Raw genomic sequence first — 22,295 nt, 5'->3', positions numbered from 1 at the left:
AATTCCAAACAGACTTAAGACTGAGGTCCCAAAATAAATCTCTCTCACAACAACCATGTTTTGCATTAGAAAAATAATATCTTTATTGACTGAAGATTACGGCCATAAACAGTGACAAGGTTTTGAATATGGGGTAACGCAATCTTTATGGAGCCTATTTATTCTCTGGACACTGATGTCAGATGCAATAATGACATGAACTACTGTTATGGTCAGTCGTGAACAGTATTGACAAAGTTTAATCTTTGGAGAAGCAGACATTTTAAAGAAATTATTGATTATTATCTCTGCTGACAGTGGCCTCACTGTTGTTCTGTAACCATATTACTTTAACTACATTTTAATTCTAAATGTTAATCTGTTGTGACCATAGAGATATATAGCGCCTTGCTGAAGACTGAGATCCCACTGCACTAGGCTAGAGGATGGTTTTGCTTAAAACTCTGCAATTAACAAGTACAGCTAATATTTGTTTATTATCATAAAGGTATACTGAGAGACTTTAAGCTTAGATAAGATAAATAATCCTTTAAAACCTAATGTCAAGCTTAAGGCAGTGATTATCCTGCTGCAGTTTAACTGCCATTATTAAAAGTCAAGATTAATCAAAGAAAGAATCAAATCTGAGGAGTAACATCTGGTTAGATTTTCTTCTTTCTTTGAATTTTCTTCTGTAAGGAGTCTCAGAATGTGAATATTTTTTTCTGACTTGGATTGAAGAAAATATTTTGAAATCTACACCTACTGCTGCAAAGAATTCCTGTTCTTTGCTCTTCCCTGAAATGTTTTTGATATTAAATTTTACATACAACTGGAAGAATTGGTGAATTGTACTGAATATACATCCTCACCTCTCAACTTTATGGCAATAGCATTTTTCACACTCTTAGCCAAACTGAGTGTGCATGTGTTTCTATATATTATAGTTGTGTATGTAAGTCAATGGCAACAACAAAACGTTCTCACTGTAAACACACCTAAAAAATTCTTAAGCACTTAGACCTGGGATTTTGGAAACTTAGCTCTTGTTGTATGTTTTGCCACTTTATTAGTTAGGGCTGTGCTGTAGTGATAGTAAGTTTTACTAACCCCTAGTTATTAGAGATTGGTAGGGATCGATTGGCTCTTTCTGTTACATTTCCTTTTATCTGTGAATTCAAGGTAATTCAAGGTAATTAAAATTGCTGGAAAGGAAACCTGATAAGGGCTGTAGTGTCTGCGTAGGCGGGTGATACTTGGTTCTGCATCTTAATTTAATTCAGCCTGACTCATTCATTGATTGTATGAAGCAGTTTGTGACTTAAGGAAAACTAGGCGAGGTAAGAAGGAAATATCAGAAGGTGAGAGCAAAAACGAACACATGGAATTATATTCTTACAGCTCCTTTGAGAGAAAGACAGATTTCCATTTTAATTAAGGTTCCCAGTGTTCAAAACTGTGTTTGGGGTGATAATATGGAAACAATTGCAGATCCTAGCAGATGTGGAAACACAACAGATCCTACATGTGCAAATAAGAGATTTCCAGTACCGTACAAATGCACCATAATATTGGATTGATTAATTTTAATAAAAGAAGTTGCATACACTTTGTTCAGTGCATTACACGTCTGTGAATTTGTTGTGTAGGATGGGCCATTTCTGTCTCTTGGCAGGCAATGGATTACACAGTATTACAATTATTAAAATGCTAATTTGGGGGCAGGTTTTGGCCTCAGGTACTTCCTTAATTTCAGTATGGAGTTACATACGTTTATCTGATTGAAGAATTTGGACATTAACATTCTTGATGAAGGTAAATTTTTTCTTTAACAAGAATATGCACTAGTCAAATCTAAAATCTAAACGTACCAGGGATACTTTTCTTACCAGGAGACAAATGTCAGTAACTGTTCTGTTTTGATAAGGTAAAATGATTTCCTTATAAGGGAGCAGGAGATGGAGCAGAAGGAAGGAAAGAGGGATCTTTTTCCAGATACCTTGTAGGCTTATTTTTAAATTACAACTTTGGATCTAACAACAGGTTTGGCAAGTGTTTGCCTAGGAAATCCTGAAACTATGCCAAATTTTCTTAGCTGGTTTGTTGTAGAGTGTGCATTTTTAAAATACACTGTAATCATTTCAGACCACGTAATTAGAAACACAAAGCAGTTTACTGAGACATAGTGATATATTAAGAGTTCAGTTAATTACATGTAAAGAAACAAGACAGACTTCAAAACCTTTACTCAGTTTCTATTTTATTTGCAACTGGGGCATGTTGATGGGACTTTGCCTGCTTAACACTGAGTAGGAGTTTCAGAATTTTAACCTGAGGGTGAAATTTTCAAAAGCATTTAAGTGACTGGCTCACTGAAAATCAATAGGACTTTCACTCCTTAGGGCAACATTTTAGAAAGTATGTAGATACCGATGTCCAGTTGACTTCAGTGTATATGTATATTTAAAAAATCCTGCTTTATTGCCCTAAGCCTCTGAAAAGTGTTACTTTCAATGTCACCAAAGAGTTTCCAAAAATATTACCCCAAATAAACAGGCTCTGATTTTTTTTTTTTTTTTTCATTTGTAAAACCCTGCTTTGTTTTTCTTTCTGCTTCAACATATGCAGAAAACCATAAAACATTTTTTGGATTATAATAGACCACATTGCCCTCGATCAGGTGTTAAAATCTTTGTGAATATGCTCAAGAGTAGATGGCAATTATAATTAGTGCAGACAGTCCTTAATGTGCTGTCAATTTTCCCAGAATTTCAAAATAAATGTATTTCCCCCTCTTCAGTCTGTATATAATGTCTTTTTTGATAAAAGTGATAAATTGCCTCCTTTGAAGCCACAGCCTGACCTAAATTATTCTGTCTACATTATGTATAAAAGCAAGGAGAAAAAAATAAAATTGCAATAGGAAATCTTAAAGAGATGAAGAAGACATAAATCAGAACTAATTAGTAATTCTCATTAATAAGAATACATATCGTGTTCTCAATTGAATCTTGCAAATGTAATTTGTTGAGAAAATTAAAAACTATTGAAAAACCTCAGTATTCCAAAAATATTTGATTTGAGAATTTCTAGAATATATTTTCTGTGAGCTTTAAAAGTATGCTAACTTGTTGCACAACAGCTTACGAGCTCTCTAAAGTTGCGTTTATTACAATTTTACCTCACTTTAAGACAAATTCTCTTATCATGCTCCAAATCACATTTTATGCTGCTTTGAAGTACCTTACTAATATGCATATTGCTTAACAGAAAATAGCCTGACAGTCATTTCTGTTTTAAGGTGTAAAGTAATAAATGTCAGTTTCTTTTTTGTAGTCATTTATCTGAGCCGGTACTTATTCTCAGAGTATCTGCCTTTGGAAACAAATCAGAAGTACAATGCCCTAATGGTCTTCTCTTTGTGACTAAATAAAAATATAAAAATTAATTTTGAACCTTGTTTTCTATGCAGCCTCCATTCTAATTCTGGCCTTTTCCTGTCATTATTAAAACTTGGCAGGCCCAAGTTTTATGAAAAATTGGGAACTCCTTATTTTGTGCATGTTCAGCGACCATGTGGGTTGCAAAGACAAAGCTCTCTGGCAGTCATTTGTACTTGTCAGTGCATACCCTTCTATCCCCTGTGGCTGTTTTGTGCTGCTAGACAGGTGTGTGCGCTCTGCACAAAACTTTGCCCTTTGGACATCATTGTAGTGTCTAAGAAACATGGAGAATGGGATCCTGACAGACTTATAAATGACCACAAAGCAGGGAATTCTCTTTTGGGATATTTACAGAACATATGCCTTGGATTATTCTACATCCATTGAAAGAAGTGTGGCTTTTTTTCCATTACAGAAAATGAAGAAAACAAGATTTCAGGTGTACCTCTGGATACCCTTATTTCTGAAGAGCAATGAATTACTTTACCACTGTGTTTAGGTTCATTCAGAAGCAAGGCTCTTAAGACACAAGAAACAGTTACAAGTATGTAGTTAAATGCACCCCTTTATCCCTGGACATATGTACAAACATTTACATTGATCTGGTTAACGGGTTTCTTCCCTGTGCCTTCCTCACAGTCACCTTCAAGGATCTGACTAAAGAACGGCCTTTACACCATGCCAAGTAGCAGAATGGAGCTCTCATGGATCTATAGGAGAAGTGGAATCTTGTCTCCTGGGCCCTTCACACTGAGCATTCAACCTCTCCAGACACTCAAGATACAGTCAGCATCCCCCAGCTGATCTTAAGCGTCATAATGGAAGATAAAGGAGAGAGAATTTATTGCCTAGGACTCAAAGCATATAGGGTTTTATAGATCAATAAGAACATCCTGAGTTATGCCCAGAGGGAAAAAGGAAGCCAGTGCAGACTTCAAAGACCTTGTGTAATATATTCCTTATGGCCAATATTAGACATTAAGCATAGAGCAATGTTCTACTCAAGCCACTGAATCTGACTAGAATAAGTCTGTTTTGGAGGCTACAAAGGTAACTTAAAGCCTTTACCTTTGAATCATGTAACCAATGAAGGCAAACATATTTCAAGACTAGGAACCTGTTCTGAGCTAAGCATTAAGAAACACCTTTTGATTGTGAGGTTCACTCAGGAAAATAACAAAATTTGAGTGACCAACATCGCTTCCCCTCATGCAACCTCTAATCTCTCTCAGGTTGACTCAGAAAAAAATGAAAGACTGCAAGCACTAGGTTTGACAAAAATAAAGTATGAATCAAATTAAATTACAAACTCCTCAGAAGCCTCCTTGCTTTTCAAAGCAGGGTGGCTGACAGTACTGACCAAGGATCTGAAATAGTGAAGTTTTCATACAATATTGGTAACAAGAGGAAAACAAAAATGAAATTAAAATAATGACCACTCTGTGTCTAGTGCACAGAAAAAGGAGGTAATCTGTGTTATTTTTTCTGTGGCAAATTCAGGGCCAAAATTTTCCTTTAAAAAGGCTGTAGAAGGCTTGTCTTGAGGTATTCCTTCTCTAAGTGACGAGACCAAGATAAATATATGACAACCTTGATGGTTTCACATAGCCCAAAGTTGAAAGGATGATTTTTAGCTTTCATTGAAAGCTTAAAAGTTTGAGGCATAGCAAGCTCAGACCTTGCAGACCCAGTCCTATAGCCACTCCAAGTTCCCATACATTTTTCCTGTGAGAAGATTATATGCCTTATTTCAAAGAAAACAGCTCTCAAAGAAACTTCTGACTTTCCCAAGTCTCATCTAATGTGGGAAAATCTTTCTACTAGGAAGATGTCCCCTGACTGGTATACACAGGTACTGTGAATAACTGGAAAATAGGTTCCATGCTTTTAATTATATTGGCTCAGTTCATCACAGAGACTATCCTGCAGGGAAGGTGAGATGTGTGAAGACCTGTATGATCTGTGAGTATGAGAAAAAATTAAGTAGGACTTGAACACAGATAAAGTAGACCTTGGGTTAGCTGCTGGTGAAGAAAAATAATGTTCAAACATTAATGGTCTGTAATGTACATGTCTTCTTTGATAATTTGCTTAAGGAAACTTATTTTCTACTTTTTTTTTTATAGCTTATATAGCTTTTGTGGCTATATAAGATGTTCCATGAGAGTGGAACTTGGGAGTTTTGTCAGGAGTTAGCAGTGATCCCACTCCTCCATACATTACTCTGCTGAAAGATCTCACTCTGTGCTGCAACATTCTTGTTATTCCAGAACTGGGTTGGGCTAGTCATAATAGATGCAGGCAATCAACTCAACTTCCCCACACACAGCTCTGCCAGTAAAACTCACTTCACTTTGCAACACTCCTGTTTTTCCTGTGTCTTTTAAGCAAAGGGTATCAATTTGGCACTTACTGTGGATCTGTCCTTACTCCTGCTGATATCCATGGTAACTTCCTTAGTGATGTAAGAGGAAAGTGTTGCTGATTCAGAAAATAGTCTGCTTGCGACTAGGATGAAAGTAAGTTGTCTTCTCTGAATGACTGAGATTTTGACCCTTACAGTAGAGGTAACTGACCTGTATCCTACTTTCATTACAGAACACACACAAATAAAAGAAAAAAAAATCCAGGATGGCTCTATAGATATCAACTCACTTCCAAAGAGTTTAATCTTTACATATGTGGCCACCTGCATGGTTGTGCTTTTTCCCAAGAAAAAGGTTTCCTTTTAATTAGAACACTAGCTTTCAGTGTTGATCACTGTTGTTTTATTTATAACAAATAAAACAGAGCATTTACCATGATGCAGACAAGCATTTGCCTACTGACAGCATCTCAACTTACACTAGAGTTTGGATTTGGGCCAAGTAATTGGATGTAAAATCAAATAAGTGTGTGACACAGTAAAACAGTATGTCAAAATAAGGACTACTCTTAACTCTTTGTTGTCTTTATCACACAAAATAATACATTAAAAGTGTAAGAATGCTCTAGGCAATGTAAAAACCTAAAAAAGACTAGTTTGGTAAATAAGCATAGTGAGAGGCTATGAATATGGATATGTTTGTATTAGCATACAAACATATGAAGGAGGAAATGCTAGAGGAAATGCTTTTTATGCTTGGTGATACAGAAATACTTGTTACTCTGCACATCATGGCAAGAATATTCCCCTAGAACAAGTAATTTCTCTAGCAGTGCTCCTTGTTGATCAAAGCTGCATAATTTAAAGCATCTAGAGGCAGTTTTAAATTATTAACAGTATTTTTTTTTAAGTCATCTTGGTATATAGTAAAGAGCTTTAATGTAACTAGCAGTCTTCTGTAAGTTCTACAATATTTTGCATCCATACAGAGCTGGCAAGTTTCCTGAAAGTCACATTTGAGAAGAGCGGATTTAACTTTACATTACAGGAGCACGAGAAATTGATTCTGACACCTTGTTAAGTCAGATCACACAAAAACGCCCGGCGAGCAGGGCCATGTGGAATGGCAGGGCAGAGACGGCAGCCTCTAGGTCTCAGCCCGAATGCTGCTGTGTGGTGCCTAAGTGTCTTCTGATACCCTCAAAAGCCCCAAATAGGAATCCTGCAATTAGTGCATCTAACTCCTCCTTTACTGCAGTCTTCTCTCCTATTGGTAAAAGGTCTTCACAGGCTCTTGTAGGGATCCCACCCCTTTTGTGGGTTTTCATTCTGAAGCCATCCACAACTTTACACCTGAATGAATGCCAAGCCTCACTGAATATATAAAGGAAACCTTCAAGAGCAATTTCAGAGTTACCCAGAAGAAGCAGGAGAAAAAGATTTCATCCAGCTCTGTGAGACAGAACCAACCATGCTTCTCTCTGCCATTCACTTCTATGGCTTTCTCCTAGCGTGCATCTTCACGAAAAGCTACTTGGCTTTCAAGAACGATGCCACAGAGATACTTTATTCACACGTCGTTAAGCCTGCTGCAGCGAGCCCAAGCAGCAACAGCACGTTGAATCAAGCCAGGAATGGAGGCAGGCACTACACCAGCGCTGGATCCGACCGTAACAGTGAGTATCCTACCGACGGCACTTCCACCACGTCCTGCAGCCCTTGGTCCTCCGGCGGAGCGACCCAGGCGGGACCTCGGAGGCAGGGCAGCCCAGCCCGGCCCGGCCCGGCCCGGCCCGGCCCCGGGAGCGGAGCCCCCGGTCGCGGCTGCTGCCGGTGCGCTTTGCCCCCCCCCCCGTGCGGCGCTAGTGGGAACCAGCGCCTCGGGGAAGCCGGGGCAGGGGAAGATGCTGCTGGTTCCTGGCTGGGATCTGCTCGCCGGGCGGCCCCCGAGCAAACCTCCCTCCCCCGTGCGAGCCTGTAGGACCGGCTCTCTCGGGCAGGTTACTTCCTGAGGGAGGTTCATCCGAGAACGCCGGGTTTTATGGGTTATCCGGCAGGGAAGCAAGATAAAGGAAAAGGAGTGAAAGGCATTTCCAAAGTGCTCGCTTTCTTAACTCACCCTCCCACTCTGGGCAGAGGTGGTGTCTGGGCTTCTTTTCAAATGCAATAAAAACCTCTGAATTTTGTTCCCGCTGTTTAGTTTTACTTCCTGCTCTAGCACTTACCTGCTTAACACCTCCAGCAAAAGTAAACAAATCAGCTCATAATTTACCTATGATCTCTGCTCCAACTTGCCTTTCTATATGTAGTCTTTTCCTGCTGAGTTTTATGTAATGTATGTCAGATACATGGGGATCTGGAAACCTTCTGCTGACTTATCTGTTCCCTCCCCTGCCCGCCTCTTTGAATGAAATAAATCAAAATAGAGACATACACACACCAACCCACCCACAACGATTCGATAAAAATAGCGTCATCCCTGGAAAGTGAAGGCAAAAAGTGACTCCAATACCTTTCAGCGAAGCCAGGTGTGTCAGCTTCTATGAATGCTAAGGGTTTAAGTGCACAGGAAGCATCTCATCATTATGAGATTACTGAAGCAGCCCAGTAGGTATTCATTGTCAATGAGCTGTCACTGGATAAAAGCTGAGCCAGGAAAGACATACAAACAGGAGAGACAAACTCAAATCTGTGACCAGCTGCTTCCAGGTACATTCCTGAGTGCAGCTGCAGGAAGGCAATCTAGAATCTTTTCTGCAAGGCAGGAGAACTTGTAAGCAGTCCCTCTGATCAATCAGTCTGCAGATTTATAGTCTCTCTGTCTACCCATCCTTCAGACACAGGGTACACGGTGAAGTAATCTTAACTTAGTGTCTCTGTTCAGAACTAGCTTGCAAAAATCCAAGTAGAAACAGAAGCAGCCTGTAGCTGTGATATGTAGATGTACCTTCAAAGCCTTTTATGATTCACTCCAAAATGTTTCTAGTAATTACTTCTATTTTAAAGGCGTTAGTTAATTGCATTGTGTGGAGAATCTGCGCCGTAATTGTCCTTCAGAAAGAGGGAGAGCTCAGCCAGTAAAGATTGCTTATTAAAATTAAGCGCGCTGTGGGCGTTTATTTCAAAGTGTAATTACTGAAATAAACAGTTGTGTTTATTGCAGGGTGCAGAGTTACACATACAGACGGGTACAAACATGCCTGTATGAGAAGCTCTGCTTGTTCATTTTATGTCAGTTGCCTGAGAGAATTTGCAGGATCCTCTATGTTACATACAATATAAAGACCACTACCAATACAAAGATGGTGTTACCCTGAGGGAAAAACAAAACCTCTTGAAATTGTTGGCACTAATCATTCAAACTTTGTATGCAGAACACCATTCCCTGGTAACTTCAGTCCTTATCACTTCTGCAGTATCTGTGTTCTGAGCAGCAGCACTCACAGGAGACTCAGTCCACTCTAACCGTGGAATGAGAAGAAACACAATGTTTGAAAGTAATTTAAAAGCACATAAGCAGTTCCCAAAGCACTATTTCCCCCCTTGTTAATGATCCAGCATAATTGTTGTAAACATCACAGAGCAGATTCCCTAGACTGAGAACAAGCAGGAAACATTTCCTCCCTTGGGGCATTTTTTCTCTTCTAAAAGGTATGTCCCTGAGAAGGACAGAGAATAAAATTGCTTCTTCTACCACAACTGCTGAAGTGCAGATCATAATGATTTCTTTATGCTGTGGTAATACCCAGAGATACCATCAGCGCTTGAGGCCCTCGTGTTGGGGTACACAACAGTAAAGAGATGTCCTGTAAAGATTACAGCCTACCTTAACTTCTGCAAAACATAGCTTGTTAATGGAAATATGAATGGTTAAGGAAAGCTTTCCATTCTGCATCTCAGTGTTTATTATTCTGTGCATTCCGCAGATCGTGTGCAGGTTGGCTGTCGGGAACTGCGATCCACCAAGTACATTTCAGATGGCCAGTGCACCAGCATCAATCCACTGAAGGAGCTGGTGTGTGCTGGTGAATGCCTCCCTTTGCCACTGCTCCCCAACTGGATTGGAGGAGGTTATGGAACCAAGTACTGGAGCAGGCGGAGCTCGCAAGAGTGGAGATGTGTCAATGACAAAACTCGCACTCAGAGGATCCAGCTTCAGTGCCAGGATGGAAGTATCAGAACCTACAAAATAACTGTGGTCACAGCCTGCAAGTGCAAGAGATATACCAGGCAGCACAATGAGTCCAGCCACAACTTTGAGGGAACCTCTCAAGCAAAACCTATCCAGCATCACAAAGAGAGGAAAAGAGCCAGTAAATCCAGCAAACATAGTACAAGTTAGAAGTCAGGCATCCTGTCTCATCTCCCTCTTGTCCTGCCAAAACTGAACTCACCTGTAGCCAATTGCTTTACCATTCTGACTGCTTAAAGACAAGTCTGCCATTGCTGTGGTCTCAATTGACACTACATGCTTATTGCTTTGACCAAATCAAAAGGGGCATTCTCAGCATATGGACCTTTTGGGTGATCTGCCAAATGCTCAAGATGGGAATAACACAAGTCTTCCAAACCCACATGGTAAACTTTTACATTTCCTCCAGCCATGGAGGCAAAGAAAATTTGCCATGAATATTCACTGAAGTCTATTTTGTAAAAAGATGCTTTGTTGTGTGCTTTCATGAGAACAGTTATTATGTCTATTGCCTTCTATATAATGTTTTATGAACTTATGGCTTATGAAAACAGCTTAAAAATATACCACCTAGTATCTGCTTTCAGATTCATTCTTAAAAAATGCCTTGCATGCTCACTTTTCTTTTATTTCAGTATACCAAAAATTAAAATATGCATGGCAGCAATCAAAAAGTAAAGCTGAACAAACTATTTATTTGTTGTTGTAATTATTTAATGAGCTTTTATGTGTGTTATTTCCCTCCAAAATGTTCTTATGTTTATAGCTTTCCTCATGTATCAAAGTATTTTCCTATGATTTGTGGCTGGATTAGAACGTATATTTTGTAGATAATGTAAAATAGACATTTTAGCATTCTTGGTATATATATTTTCATTTTGAACATTCATAAACCTAGGTGTTGTTTTGAAGTAGCAACATAAACCCTGTATTTTTCATTGTCCACTCTGTATTATTTTTGTTTAAAAGTGTGCAATCAAAAGACAGATACAATTACTTTCTTTCAAATTGTTTTTTGATTTTTTTTTTTACAAAAATAAACACTGCTAAAAAAACATATTGTTGGGCTCAGTGTATGAAAATGGACATATTTTACTAGGTCTCAACATTTAATCTTAAAAAGTGGAAGAACATTATTTGGTTAGAAAAAATATCTATCAATAGTTTTTAACATTAAAGCAATCATTTTATGGATTCTTTATGGATCTAAAAATCTTACATGGCCATTTAACAGATGGTGCTTATTAATGGTCCAAGCCAGGATCTTAATTAGTAATTCTCAAGTTGTACATTGCAGAAGTGGTGTATACTTGGGATGTTTTACAATCTAGTAAGACACCACAATTTTTTATTTTCTTCTCATTAGTAATGATTAAGTCAAAGACTAATGGTAAAAATAACATGCAGTTTCATCTTCCCCATAGATCAAATAAGAGTCCTACACATTATCTACAAATTCTTACAGAATGTATCAGGAAATATATAGTAAGCAATCTACTTTTAAACATATAGTCCTTGAATCACCAATTCTTAATCTTTCAAATGATATTGAAATACTTTAGGTAAGATTTCATCATGGGATTCTGCTGTTCTTGAATAATTAACTTTTACAACCCATTTGCAACCAAAGAAGAGATTATACAAGAAGAGAGTAATTAAAAGTCTTGCCTGATAAGGTGTCACACAAGCTCTCTTTGACCTCTTTATATCATTCCATTTTCCATTTTTGTTCCAAAAGATTAATCATTAAGTTCTTGGCAGAGATCTTCCTTGATCATTAATGTAGAACTGTTTGAAAATCACTGCTACTGCTTGACTTACTTAATCCTAAATATTATGGACATAATGTAATGATTTTTACTCCAAACTATTTTCAAGTATTCTCTTATATGTAAGAAAGATACCTACTTTTATAAATAATTGAGTTAAAGTTATCTACGTGGTGACACAGTTTAAAAACACTGCATTAATGACCTAGTTGTTTCAGGTTTAGTTTTTTGGTCATGAAAATATCAGAATTGTGAGAAGGACACAATTTTATACTTATCTTAAAGATCTTAAAGGTGGTGCTTTCAAGCCTAAGATAGATGATGAATATAGGAGTTAGCAGAGAGAGAGATGAGATGATGTTGCTCCAAGGCATTTCAGTCCAGTAGACTTTCAGATATCCTAGCTTTTTATTTTCACAGACAGTATAGTCTCATTCAATCTGTTTTATGGAGGAAAGATTGTTGTCAAATGTCTATCAATTTTTAAATTTTTCTCCAGCTACTTCTTTAAAATGATAAAGCACAAAAGATTGAGACATGGACCAAAATTTAACCAAAATTATTTTCAAAGCCAATAGTCAACACACATCAGTAATGTTGCCTTGCCTGTTCTATGTTTGACTCCCAGAAACAAGAATGGTGAAAAAACCCCACACCCTTAATGCTCATGTCTCTTCTACAGTCAGTGAAGTTTTACTGTGGGAACAATATGCATATTCAATAAGAATTTGCATATAGCAATAGAAATCAAAACTCCTAGTTTGTCTTTTCACACAGAACCAACTGAGGGAGAATAATGTGGCACACTTCCATTCAGATGACTTAATGAAGGTGTCATCTCTAAGTCTGGAATATTTGAGGGAACATGAGGGCAGCCACTAAGAGCTTTGCCCATCAGCAGCAACTTAACTTTGAAGTGCCACCTGAGTTAGCTATGGTCTCTTCTTTGGCCATAGCTTTGGCCTTCTGTCTGGAAGATGTGAAGAAAAATGGTGTCAGAAATATGTTAATCCTGAATTTTCCTGAGTAATAATGTTACTCTTTGTGACTCATCTCCTAGCTCTGAATGCTGACCTATACAATCTGGCTTCTATTTCACTGTCCCATGTGAACTCACAGGGGTCTATCCAAGGATTCAGACAAAAGGTATTATACAAGTACATCCAACTAGTTTTTTCTATATGGAGAGTCTCCAGCATGTAAAGTTGCAGTGGGTAGGATATGGGCCATTGCTTTTCCATCTATAGTGGAGAATCTTCTAAAAGATTCAATGAAAAATATAGTACTGCTTAAACTGAAATAATTTTAAATATCATACACCTTCACTTGTTTGTTTAAAAGTTAAAAAGGAAAGAAAAACATGCTAGAATTTTCTTAGTTTTCACCTGAACTATTAAGTCAAATACATAAAAGAAGCATGTAAATGTTTTTTAAAAGTACAATATAGAGTTAGATCTGGTAAGTTTTTTACACAAATCAGATCACTAAATAGTCTAGACTTACTACACTAAGAATATATAGAAGCTGACTTTTTCAATAATATCATGTCATATGGGCAGATCACTAAGTCCAAAGGCTTCCTAGAAACATCTTAAAACAAACATAATAATTTTTTATGTTCTCACACTTCTTTAGAAAATTAAAAGTGAATAAATAAAAAATAATCTGTTAATTTACCATCATTATTTTATTACTTTTGACTTGATGAAAACTGCCCCCAGCTAGGGGGTAAATTGTTTTATAATGAATGGAAATCAATTTTCCTTAGACATCACTAGAAACAAACTAAGCCAGATGCTGCTTGTTTTGATAGCATGGTACCACTCAGGGGCACACTGTGTGGAGGCAGTGGTAGCTGGTGTGTGTCATTAAGACATTATCAACTGTGGGAGTCAGAAGGACCTGGGATTTCCAGTCTGGACTAGAAAGGTTCTTGAGAAGTTTCTTTATTCAGTTTTTTAGTAATAGTAACAAATCTGGTGCTCTCTCCCGTACAGCAGCCTTGGAATCAAAACCACCCAACCCTAGTTCATTCATTTGCTTGGAAATAAAGCAGACATTTGAATAACACCCTTCAGAATACCCAAGAGATTTCTGCTAGTAAATCACTGTAGTGCTCCTAACCTTGACCTTTATATCCTTCTAAAGACGTACAGCATTAATCAAGGAAGGACTGTTCAAGACATTCCACTGTGAGAGTCTTGTTGCTACAGTATTAACCTGGAGGTGTTCAGTGGAAAATTATAAGGAATCCTTAGTGTTGGAAGGTATCCTATTCTTGTGATGCATTTCCTTTCCCGTAGGCCAGGCAAGGGGCTTTGATTTTAAGTTCATTGACACACATAGAAACGTGGCTCCAGGGTAAAACCAAAAATTCTCTAGAGATTTATGAGTTAAGCAGACATTCTGTCACTGGGTTTGTTAATTTTACCTGAACGTCGTCCCTCAACAAAAAGCCTGCCCATGCATCTTTCTGAAAGACATCCAGCCTTTCAGCTCATTCATCGTATTAGTTATGTGGACTGACACACCAGAAAGGTGTGATTTACAAGTGATATTGCCTGCCGCTGAGCTAATAATCAAACATCTATTTTCCTCAGTACTTCCATGACAAGAAAATACTTTTTATTCTTAAATAATGCTCACCAAACTACACACCATGAAAACAACTAGTCTTTATTAATTGCTGAGAAAAATTTCTATAAACACTGGACTGTAACTACATCTGGGGAACTTCTTTTTTTTAACTCACTTTGGTTTCACAACATATTATAGTGAATGAAGTACTGTTATACTACCTAGCTGGAATTCAGGCCTTCTTAATGCCTCTGTACAACCTTAAAGAAATACACAGGATGTCTGAATATAAATGAAAATCAAGACCATGACTTTAATAGTGCTGTTTGAGGAATATGGTACTTTGTGAATGTAAAAGAAAACAAAAAAATTCAGCTCCCTGAAAAAGAGGCCTGAACCAGAGTACACTGCAACATTAATATAGTTCTATTTGCTAAATCCCAAAGACAACTCCTGTCAAAAAGTGACCTTTGTCCCCGTCTATTTAAATAAAAAAAAATAAATCACCTAAAAAATATTTTGTTGAACTCTGTCTATTTCTTGTCCCCTGCCCTAGTTCTACATTAGTATATTATTGTCTCATTATCTAAAACTTTAGCTGTTCCGAATTAGAATTATTACTAATTACTTGCTTTTTGATACAGAAATATTTTAAATCTCTTTTTAGAATGGCTGGATGCATATTTTTTTAATTTTGGCTACTGAGAGGAAAAGTCATGCTCTGACTCGACCTAGGAGTTCCACGTTTGTTTTGTTAGCCCCAGCGAGAAGAGACTTACTGAGGAAACTGGAAAGAAGCTTAGTAAAAGCACAAACCAGTCTGTGAAGTCTGGTGCTTTGGTGGGCTACAGACGAGCTAACCAGGCACAGTCATGAAAATTATTTTATATGAAACAGTGGAGGGTTGAGGGAGAGGGCCTAAGGAGACAAGTACTTATCTAGCCTTACCACAAGAACAAGCTCTGAGAAATGGAGGGACTATGCAGAGCTTTAAAACAGACTCTGTAGCACAAAGACTTTGTTTTAATTGCAGCTAAAGCAAGTTTAAACATCTGCTGCTTGTTAGATTATTATTTTATTTATTTACTTATTTATTTATTCATTTGCTTTTGGGATGGGTTGAAGAAAGCTCTTCTACATTCCCTATGGCCATTAAGCTGGGATGGAGAACAGAGGTCTGATTGTTTCTAAAATGTAAAGCTGCAAAAATTTTGAGCTTAGCAAGGATCACTCACTTTTTTTTTTTTTTTTTTTTTTTTTTCCCCACACTGAAAAAGCCTGCTGAAATTTCTGCTTTTGTACATCTTTATTGAAATTTTTAGGATGGTAGCCAGGTTGTATTGCTGCACTGGATCTCTTGTTTTCAGATACTGAAATGTCTGACTCTGGATGTGCTTAGAAGAGTAGAAAGAAGAACAAATGGATAAAAAAATGGAACAAAATTACATGTGGAGGGCAGCAAGTGCTGCATGTCCTTAATTTTCTTCTGACCGCTAGAACTTTTCATGAGACTTCATGAGATTCAAAAGACTTGTTCTGTTTGCAAATTGCCAAGCCAAACATTAGCCAATGCACATGCTACACTTCCAGTTTACTAGACTGATAAGTCTAAATTCACATGGTAGATAACCGTTGCGGGCTGTCTATGACGTCTCTTCCCATGCAAAGGGAAGAATGTACAGCAGAGTGTGCCTGTACCATCCACACAATCTGCACAGAACTGGGCCAAGTCAGGGAGAATTCAGAACCTGACACCTTCACAGAAACTTGGGTTTCACTGCACTGGACATATCATCTGGTGGGTGACCACAGGCTCCTCTTTCTGAGGAAAAAGAATACTGCCTAAACTGAAAAAGTTCACATAGAAGTTTCTTAGAAAGTTGTCAAGTCTACCACACACTTGGACTTCCTTGTTGAAGAATTTGGTTCAGACTCCTGCTTAAACACATAAAATCTATCATTACATTCGCTCTCAGTGCTATCCTTATAAAATTACAGTAATCTGATTTTGTGAACAAGACCATTAAGAACAGTGGTAGTGAGTTAACCATAAAACCTCTTTTAGTTGCTCCACAACTATTGTCCCCATATTTTCTTTTGAACTTTTCGTAATCCGTTATGAATCTTGCCACTTCTGCCAGCAGAAAATGTCTGTAACATCCTTTGCCAAGAATAAAGTAAATATTCAGATGCATTTCCATTTTTATTTGCTTAATTACTTTTTTGCATACTTCTTCCATAAAAGCCCTCATTAGACAGACCATTCAAGCCACCATTTGAATCTTAAGAATGCATGACTTTGTGATACTCTTTGTCTACTCAAATACTGCAGGCCCTTGCAAATCCGCCTGCTTCTGCCCTCCACTTTGAAAATTCTGGCTCTGGCAAAATCTAGTTCCTCTTTCCCATGGTGTCTCAATGACCAAATTGTTTTATTTCTAGTAGGTTACCTGTTCCACAGTCCTGTTTTGACACCAAAAACCAAAACAAAACAAAAAACAAACACCGAAAAAAACCTGAGTATGTACTGGCACAGGTGTCAGGAAAAAATTTTAAAGTCAGATGAATGGGACTGCATTAAGTAGTTGGTTTACATCCAGCCAGATTAGTCTGCTGGAAAATGGTTAACTTTTGATGGTTATTTAGTGGTAGTTGTTAAATAGGCTGACTATATAATTGCTGGATGTCAGGTAGCCACATTGCTGCAGTTAGAAAAAAATCTGTAACCTTGATCTTTCTAAAAACTAAACAAGATCAAAGCACCTATCCTTTTCAATGTCATGTTTTCATGCTTGAACTGGACAAGCCAGGGAAGGATAAGGCCAAGTATTAGGGCAGCAGTACTGTGTTTAGGGACTATAATTCTGCGGGTTTTGCTCACTAAAAAGCAACTGTTTAGAAAGGGCAAAAAGATTCACAAACCTTTCCATGCTGCATTTTAAACACTTTGCTTACACACCGCCAAAAAGGTTTAAATACAACACTAACAATTCCAAAGAAGAGGAGAAAAGTGAACCAGCTCCACATGATTCTTCTCTCTAACGTGTACCATACAAAACCACTATGAAGGCAAAGTCCAGTTTTTGTCTTAGATGGTCCCTTGTTTTACCTACTGCAATTTCAATCCCAGATGGTACAGCTATCAATCTTCATTTGTTAAGTAAAAGCTTAAACAGATCCCTCTTATAGGAACTCCAGCAAGCCGAGGTGCTTCTCCTTATCTATGTTTTTCAGACACAGGACTAATGGCTAACATTCTTGGCATTCTAAGGATAAGGACCATTATTAACATGACAAGACATGCAGAAGCAATATTTGCAGTGTAGTAATAAATAGTAAAGATTGTACTCCATACCAAATCTGCAAATTTGTATTGCTTCTATTTGATTCTCTCCATCACTTTAAGTTTGGTGAACTGTTTCACATTCCTTCAGAAACATTCCATAGAGATAACACAGAACATGGTAAAGCAATAAAATATGGCATGATAATATGCACACAACAAAAGCAAAATAAAGATCTAGAGCAGTGAAAACCCCAACACTATTCCAAATCTAACTTCAGCTCTTAAGTATTCTCTAATGTTTCACTATATCATTCCATATCACTGGCATCTGTGGCTTAATACCACATATTTAACCAGTTCATAGACTATCTCTGCTTTGAATAGTTTTGAGAAAAGGAAACCATCATTAGTCTTTCCTCATAGGTAACTATTTCTCCAGTCATCGTTGGATGCCTGTTAAAAAAGAATAAATTAAACCTTTTTTACTGAGATGAGAGGGCACTATCCTGATGTCTGGTATTTGCTGTTGAGTCACAGTAACAGTGGAAAAAAGCCTCTGGGATTTCTGTCCCTCAACTTCCACATCTAAATCTCTATTACCGTCACCATACAATGCACCCTGAGAGTCATACACAATTCCTGTAACTCAGCAGAATAAATGGTGAAGTTAAAGCTGAGCAGATAGGCCTACCCAACCTTGGCATTACTTAAAATCTGACCTAGATACAAAGACCCTCCTGTAGCCACGTGTTTAAGACTAGTCAACCATTTCTAGTGAAAAATTACATAAGGCCTCCACCCCATCAGCTATTTGCCAAAGCACTCCCCAAAGCTGTAAAATACTTTCTTTAAGTCTTTAACCTTTCTAAATTTCACAAAAACTCCTGCAGTCAGGGACTCATTCCATTATTTTTTATTTTTTTTTATTAGATACTACGGGGTAATTCTCTTATCTTTAAATTGTTCTACTCTGTGTGCACAAAATACTCATTAGCTCTTGAACCAACCTTCCATACCCCAGAGAAACAGCCTAAAGGATTATTGAGTACAGAATGGATAAACACTCCAGGGAGAACACAGTATTTTAGGGTGAAGCTTTAAAAAGTGTGTCAAACAACAAATGAAATTCTGCCAATTTTTTCTCTAGCACTTGCACAGAACATAAGCAAGATGCTTCTCCTGTGTATCAAGTATTCCTAGACTCTGGATGAAATTTATCTACCAAAACCATGTAAAATGATGCCAAAGGTGCAACATACAACACGACACACCGGGTGAAACGTGTTTTTCAACACTCACCTACAATGACATGCAAGTCTGAAAACACTCCATTGTGTTCAGAGACCACATCTCCTTTACAGTTGTAGCATTCATATTCTCTATTTATGCTTCCACTATTAACAAACTAAAAATCATTGAACACTTCTACCTCATTAAGTAAAATTTACAGCTTGATACACCATTTTGTCAAAAATCAAAACCACACATCAGAAATATTTTGCAGAACTGCATATGAAGGCAATAACACTTAGAATTCCCCTTAGGGATCTGATCTATAGGTGATTCTACACACACTGTAGATTAGGCATGTAAGCACTCTTTGATATTTGATAGTCAGCTATTTACATCATTTAAGTTATGCATGTGCAGAGCTACTTTATTGAATACTTGCTGTTTTGATCTCAGTTGCACACAGCAATAGGAGTGAATCAATACCACACTTTATGTAAGTGTTCCACACATCTTTCATCAAAGAATCTCAGAGCAAAAAAAAACTCTTTGCAATCATATCTGTAAAAATACAAACATAAAAATATGCTTGTATGAAATAAGATTTCCCCAAAGGAGATAATTATGATTCGGAGGGAAAAAAGTTTTGCTTTTTCCAGCATTCCATTACCGATGATACTGCCTCAAGGTCTACATTCCCTATGACATGATACTGACCTGGGAACCACTGTCACCACAGAGAATATACTCTGAGGCAGCTGCTGTGCAACGAAGACTGAAACAGTGAAGATATGTCAGTCCAAAAGGACTACATGGAGGGTCAATTAGGTCTCAGTCACAGACAACAAATAAAAGATTGTGAAGAGCATAAAAGAAAACTGCTACACGATGATTTTTTTCTAGTCATCAATCAGAACTGAAATAAAATATCTGGACACCAAATGCCTACCCAGACTATGCTTTCTTTTTCTTTCTTTCTTTTTTCTTTTTTTTTTTTTTTTTTTCCCCATATATAAATGTAGAGACAATGATGAAACCTCAGACTTCGAGATCTCATGTAAACTGCTACAGAGAGCAATAGACGTGCAAGATAAAACCTGAAATAGAGTTTTCTGGGGGACTTTCTAATCTCATTAGATATGCAAAGAACCTGTGTCTGTCTCTGTAAACAGTGACTGCAACAATTACAGCCAGTTGTTGGTGACTTGAAGAAAGTCAAGACTGCTATCGCACTTGAACAGAGAAATTCTCTATAGAGAACTGACATTCCACTTGCTTACTTACAGCTCTGAACGTTTGTTTTAAGGTTTGCCACCACTGAAGCAGTAACTTACATGTCTGGATAAACTAGTGAAATACAGTCTGCAAACACAAGGTTCTGGCTAAAAGCCTGCATCACCACTCGTAATGCTGCAGATACTGTGTTAGCTTCAAGAATGGCTCTCAGGTTTAAAATATTTTTAGCTTTATGCTGTCTTTTTATAGATTTTGCGCTTCCATAATAGGAAGCATTGTATTTTTTTGTAATTGTACTTTCACAATTCACTTTAATTTGCCAAATTAAATGGCAAATTTTAAAGCAAATTAAATTAATGGCTTTAAACTGGAAGAGGGTAGGTTTAGGTTAGACATTAGGATTAAATTATTCACTGTGAGGGTGGTGAGACACTGGAACAGGTTGCCCAGGGAAGCTATGGATCACTCATCCCTGGAAGTGTTCAAGGCCAGGTTGGACAGGGCTTTGAGCAACCTGGTCTACAATCATAGAATGGTTAAGGTTGGAAGGAATTTTAAAGATCATCAGGTTTCAATCTCCCTGCTATGAGCAGGGACATGTCACACTAGACCAGGGTGCACAAAGTCTCATCCAGCCTGGCCTTGAACACCTCCGGGGAGGGGGCATCTACAACCTCCCTGGGTAACCTATTCCAGTGCCTTACTACTCTCATGGTAAAGAACTTCTTCCTAATGTCTAACCTAAAACTACCCTCTTTCAGTTTAAAACCATTACCTCTTTTCCTATCACTACACTTACAGGTGAAAAGTCTCTCCCCATCTTTCCTGTAGGCCCCTTCAGGTACTGGAAGGTTGCTACAAGGTCTAGCGGGAGGTGTTCCTGCTCATGCAGAGGGTTTGGAAACAGATGATCTTTAAGGTCCCTTCCAACCCAAACCATTCCATGATTCTATGAAATGTCCCTTGATTGCATGCATTTCCCTTTAAAACACACAATAGTGAACCTTGCTGCTGGTCAATAAAAGGTAAATTCTTATTTTATCTGGATTAAAAACAAAATGCTTCAAGAACAAATTACCTTGAAAAGGGGACAATTTCTCAGTTAATTTATACCACATCTGTGAAGACTCAATTGCAATTTTTAATCAAGAAATTGTATTCTTTTATTCATTTTTCACAAAAAAACTCTTCTGTGTGATTCCTACCATTCCAACTTAATGTTATCTGGAAACACTATTATAACTTTCAGTCATACAAACAGATGTTTTTTTTTCCCCAGCTGTTAAATTTTCAGGTGAATGTGACTTCTGTAAGTTGATTCCAATTTGTACATACCTTCTTTCTTCAACAAAAAAAAACACACCCCCCCCCCCACTTTTCTTTGCAAACATATGATTGGCATATTTACTGCATAATTGCAAACTACTACTGTGGTTTCAGATGTTATACTCCTGCACAAAAATGATGGATTACCCTGCACTATTCTTGCTTTGAGGCAAAAAATGTTGCCTCTGTCCCTCTTTATCCTATTAAAAACTCTGTAAAGCTGTTCTCCCAATATATGAATTTACTTTTTGCCCCACTTCAAATTTTTATATATGAGCATGCACATACATGCACAGTAACAAAATTATTAGATTGATTCGATTAAAAATGCAAAATGGAAGTGAAGCAAATAACATATTCACAAAATGCCATTTAATTGCACGTTACTATCAAATGAATATTAAAGAGATGTACAACCAAACATTCCAATAGTCTTAACTCATCCTAAGACAAACCATATATTGATAATGATGTTAAATATTCTCTTCCTTCCATGTCATTGTCTAAGAAAATAGAAAATAAAAGAAGTAGCTCAGTCTAACCAAGGCCTCAAGAATCTATACTGAAGGGCTTCTTGAAGAATTTACAGGTGCTATCAACACAAGAATCTTTTGACTCCGTAGGGACTGTGAAAGTGTGAAAACTTCTGAAGCTTCTGACGTTCAAGTGCAGACAAAGGCAGATTCAGAGTGATGTCTGGCTGGTTCTTTAAATCTCACCATAAATATACAACGTATTTTATGACACTTAAGTCTGCATCCATCAAAGTTACTATAACATATAATTTCTTCTGGACATTCCCATCCACCTAACATAAAAAGGAAAATGCGCTTCAGAACAAGAACCAAATCTGGCATGCAGTCACCCTTCCTCAATCTCTTCTGGCTTTTTG

At 37.6% G+C, this 22,295-nt stretch overlaps 1 protein-coding gene and 1 long non-coding RNA gene across 3 annotated transcripts in view; one reads left to right on the top strand and one right to left on the bottom strand.

Moving 5' to 3' along the window:
• Nucleotides 1-22,295, bottom strand: part of LOC127381032 (uncharacterized) — a 44,463-nt gene that overhangs the window by 19,703 nt on the left and 2,465 nt on the right. The window contains exon 3 of one of the 2 annotated variants that reach the window (XR_007888637.1): nucleotides 21,467-22,211. The exons of the other annotated variant lie outside the window; for it this stretch is intronic. This is a non-coding gene — a long non-coding RNA (uncharacterized LOC127381032). Of the gene's footprint in view, nucleotides 1-21,466; nucleotides 22,212-22,295 lie in introns of those variants that run through there. 2 annotated transcript variants of the gene reach the window in all.
• On the top strand, nucleotides 7,078-11,033 carry SOSTDC1 (sclerostin domain containing 1). The gene is made up of 2 exons (XM_051610802.1): nucleotides 7,078-7,463; nucleotides 9,714-11,033. Exons 1-2 carry the CDS (start codon nucleotides 7,259-7,261, stop codon nucleotides 10,127-10,129), a joined length of 621 nt encoding a protein of 206 aa, XP_051466762.1. The 5' UTR covers nucleotides 7,078-7,258; the 3' UTR covers nucleotides 10,130-11,033.

Source organism: Apus apus, chromosome 2 (assembly GCF_020740795.1).
Source record: "Apus apus isolate bApuApu2 chromosome 2, bApuApu2.pri.cur, whole genome shotgun sequence".
NCBI lineage: Eukaryota > Metazoa > Chordata > Aves > Apodiformes > Apodidae > Apus > Apus apus.
Note: the sequence above shows the minus strand (reverse complement) of the source record. Positions and strands in the feature narration are given on the sequence as shown.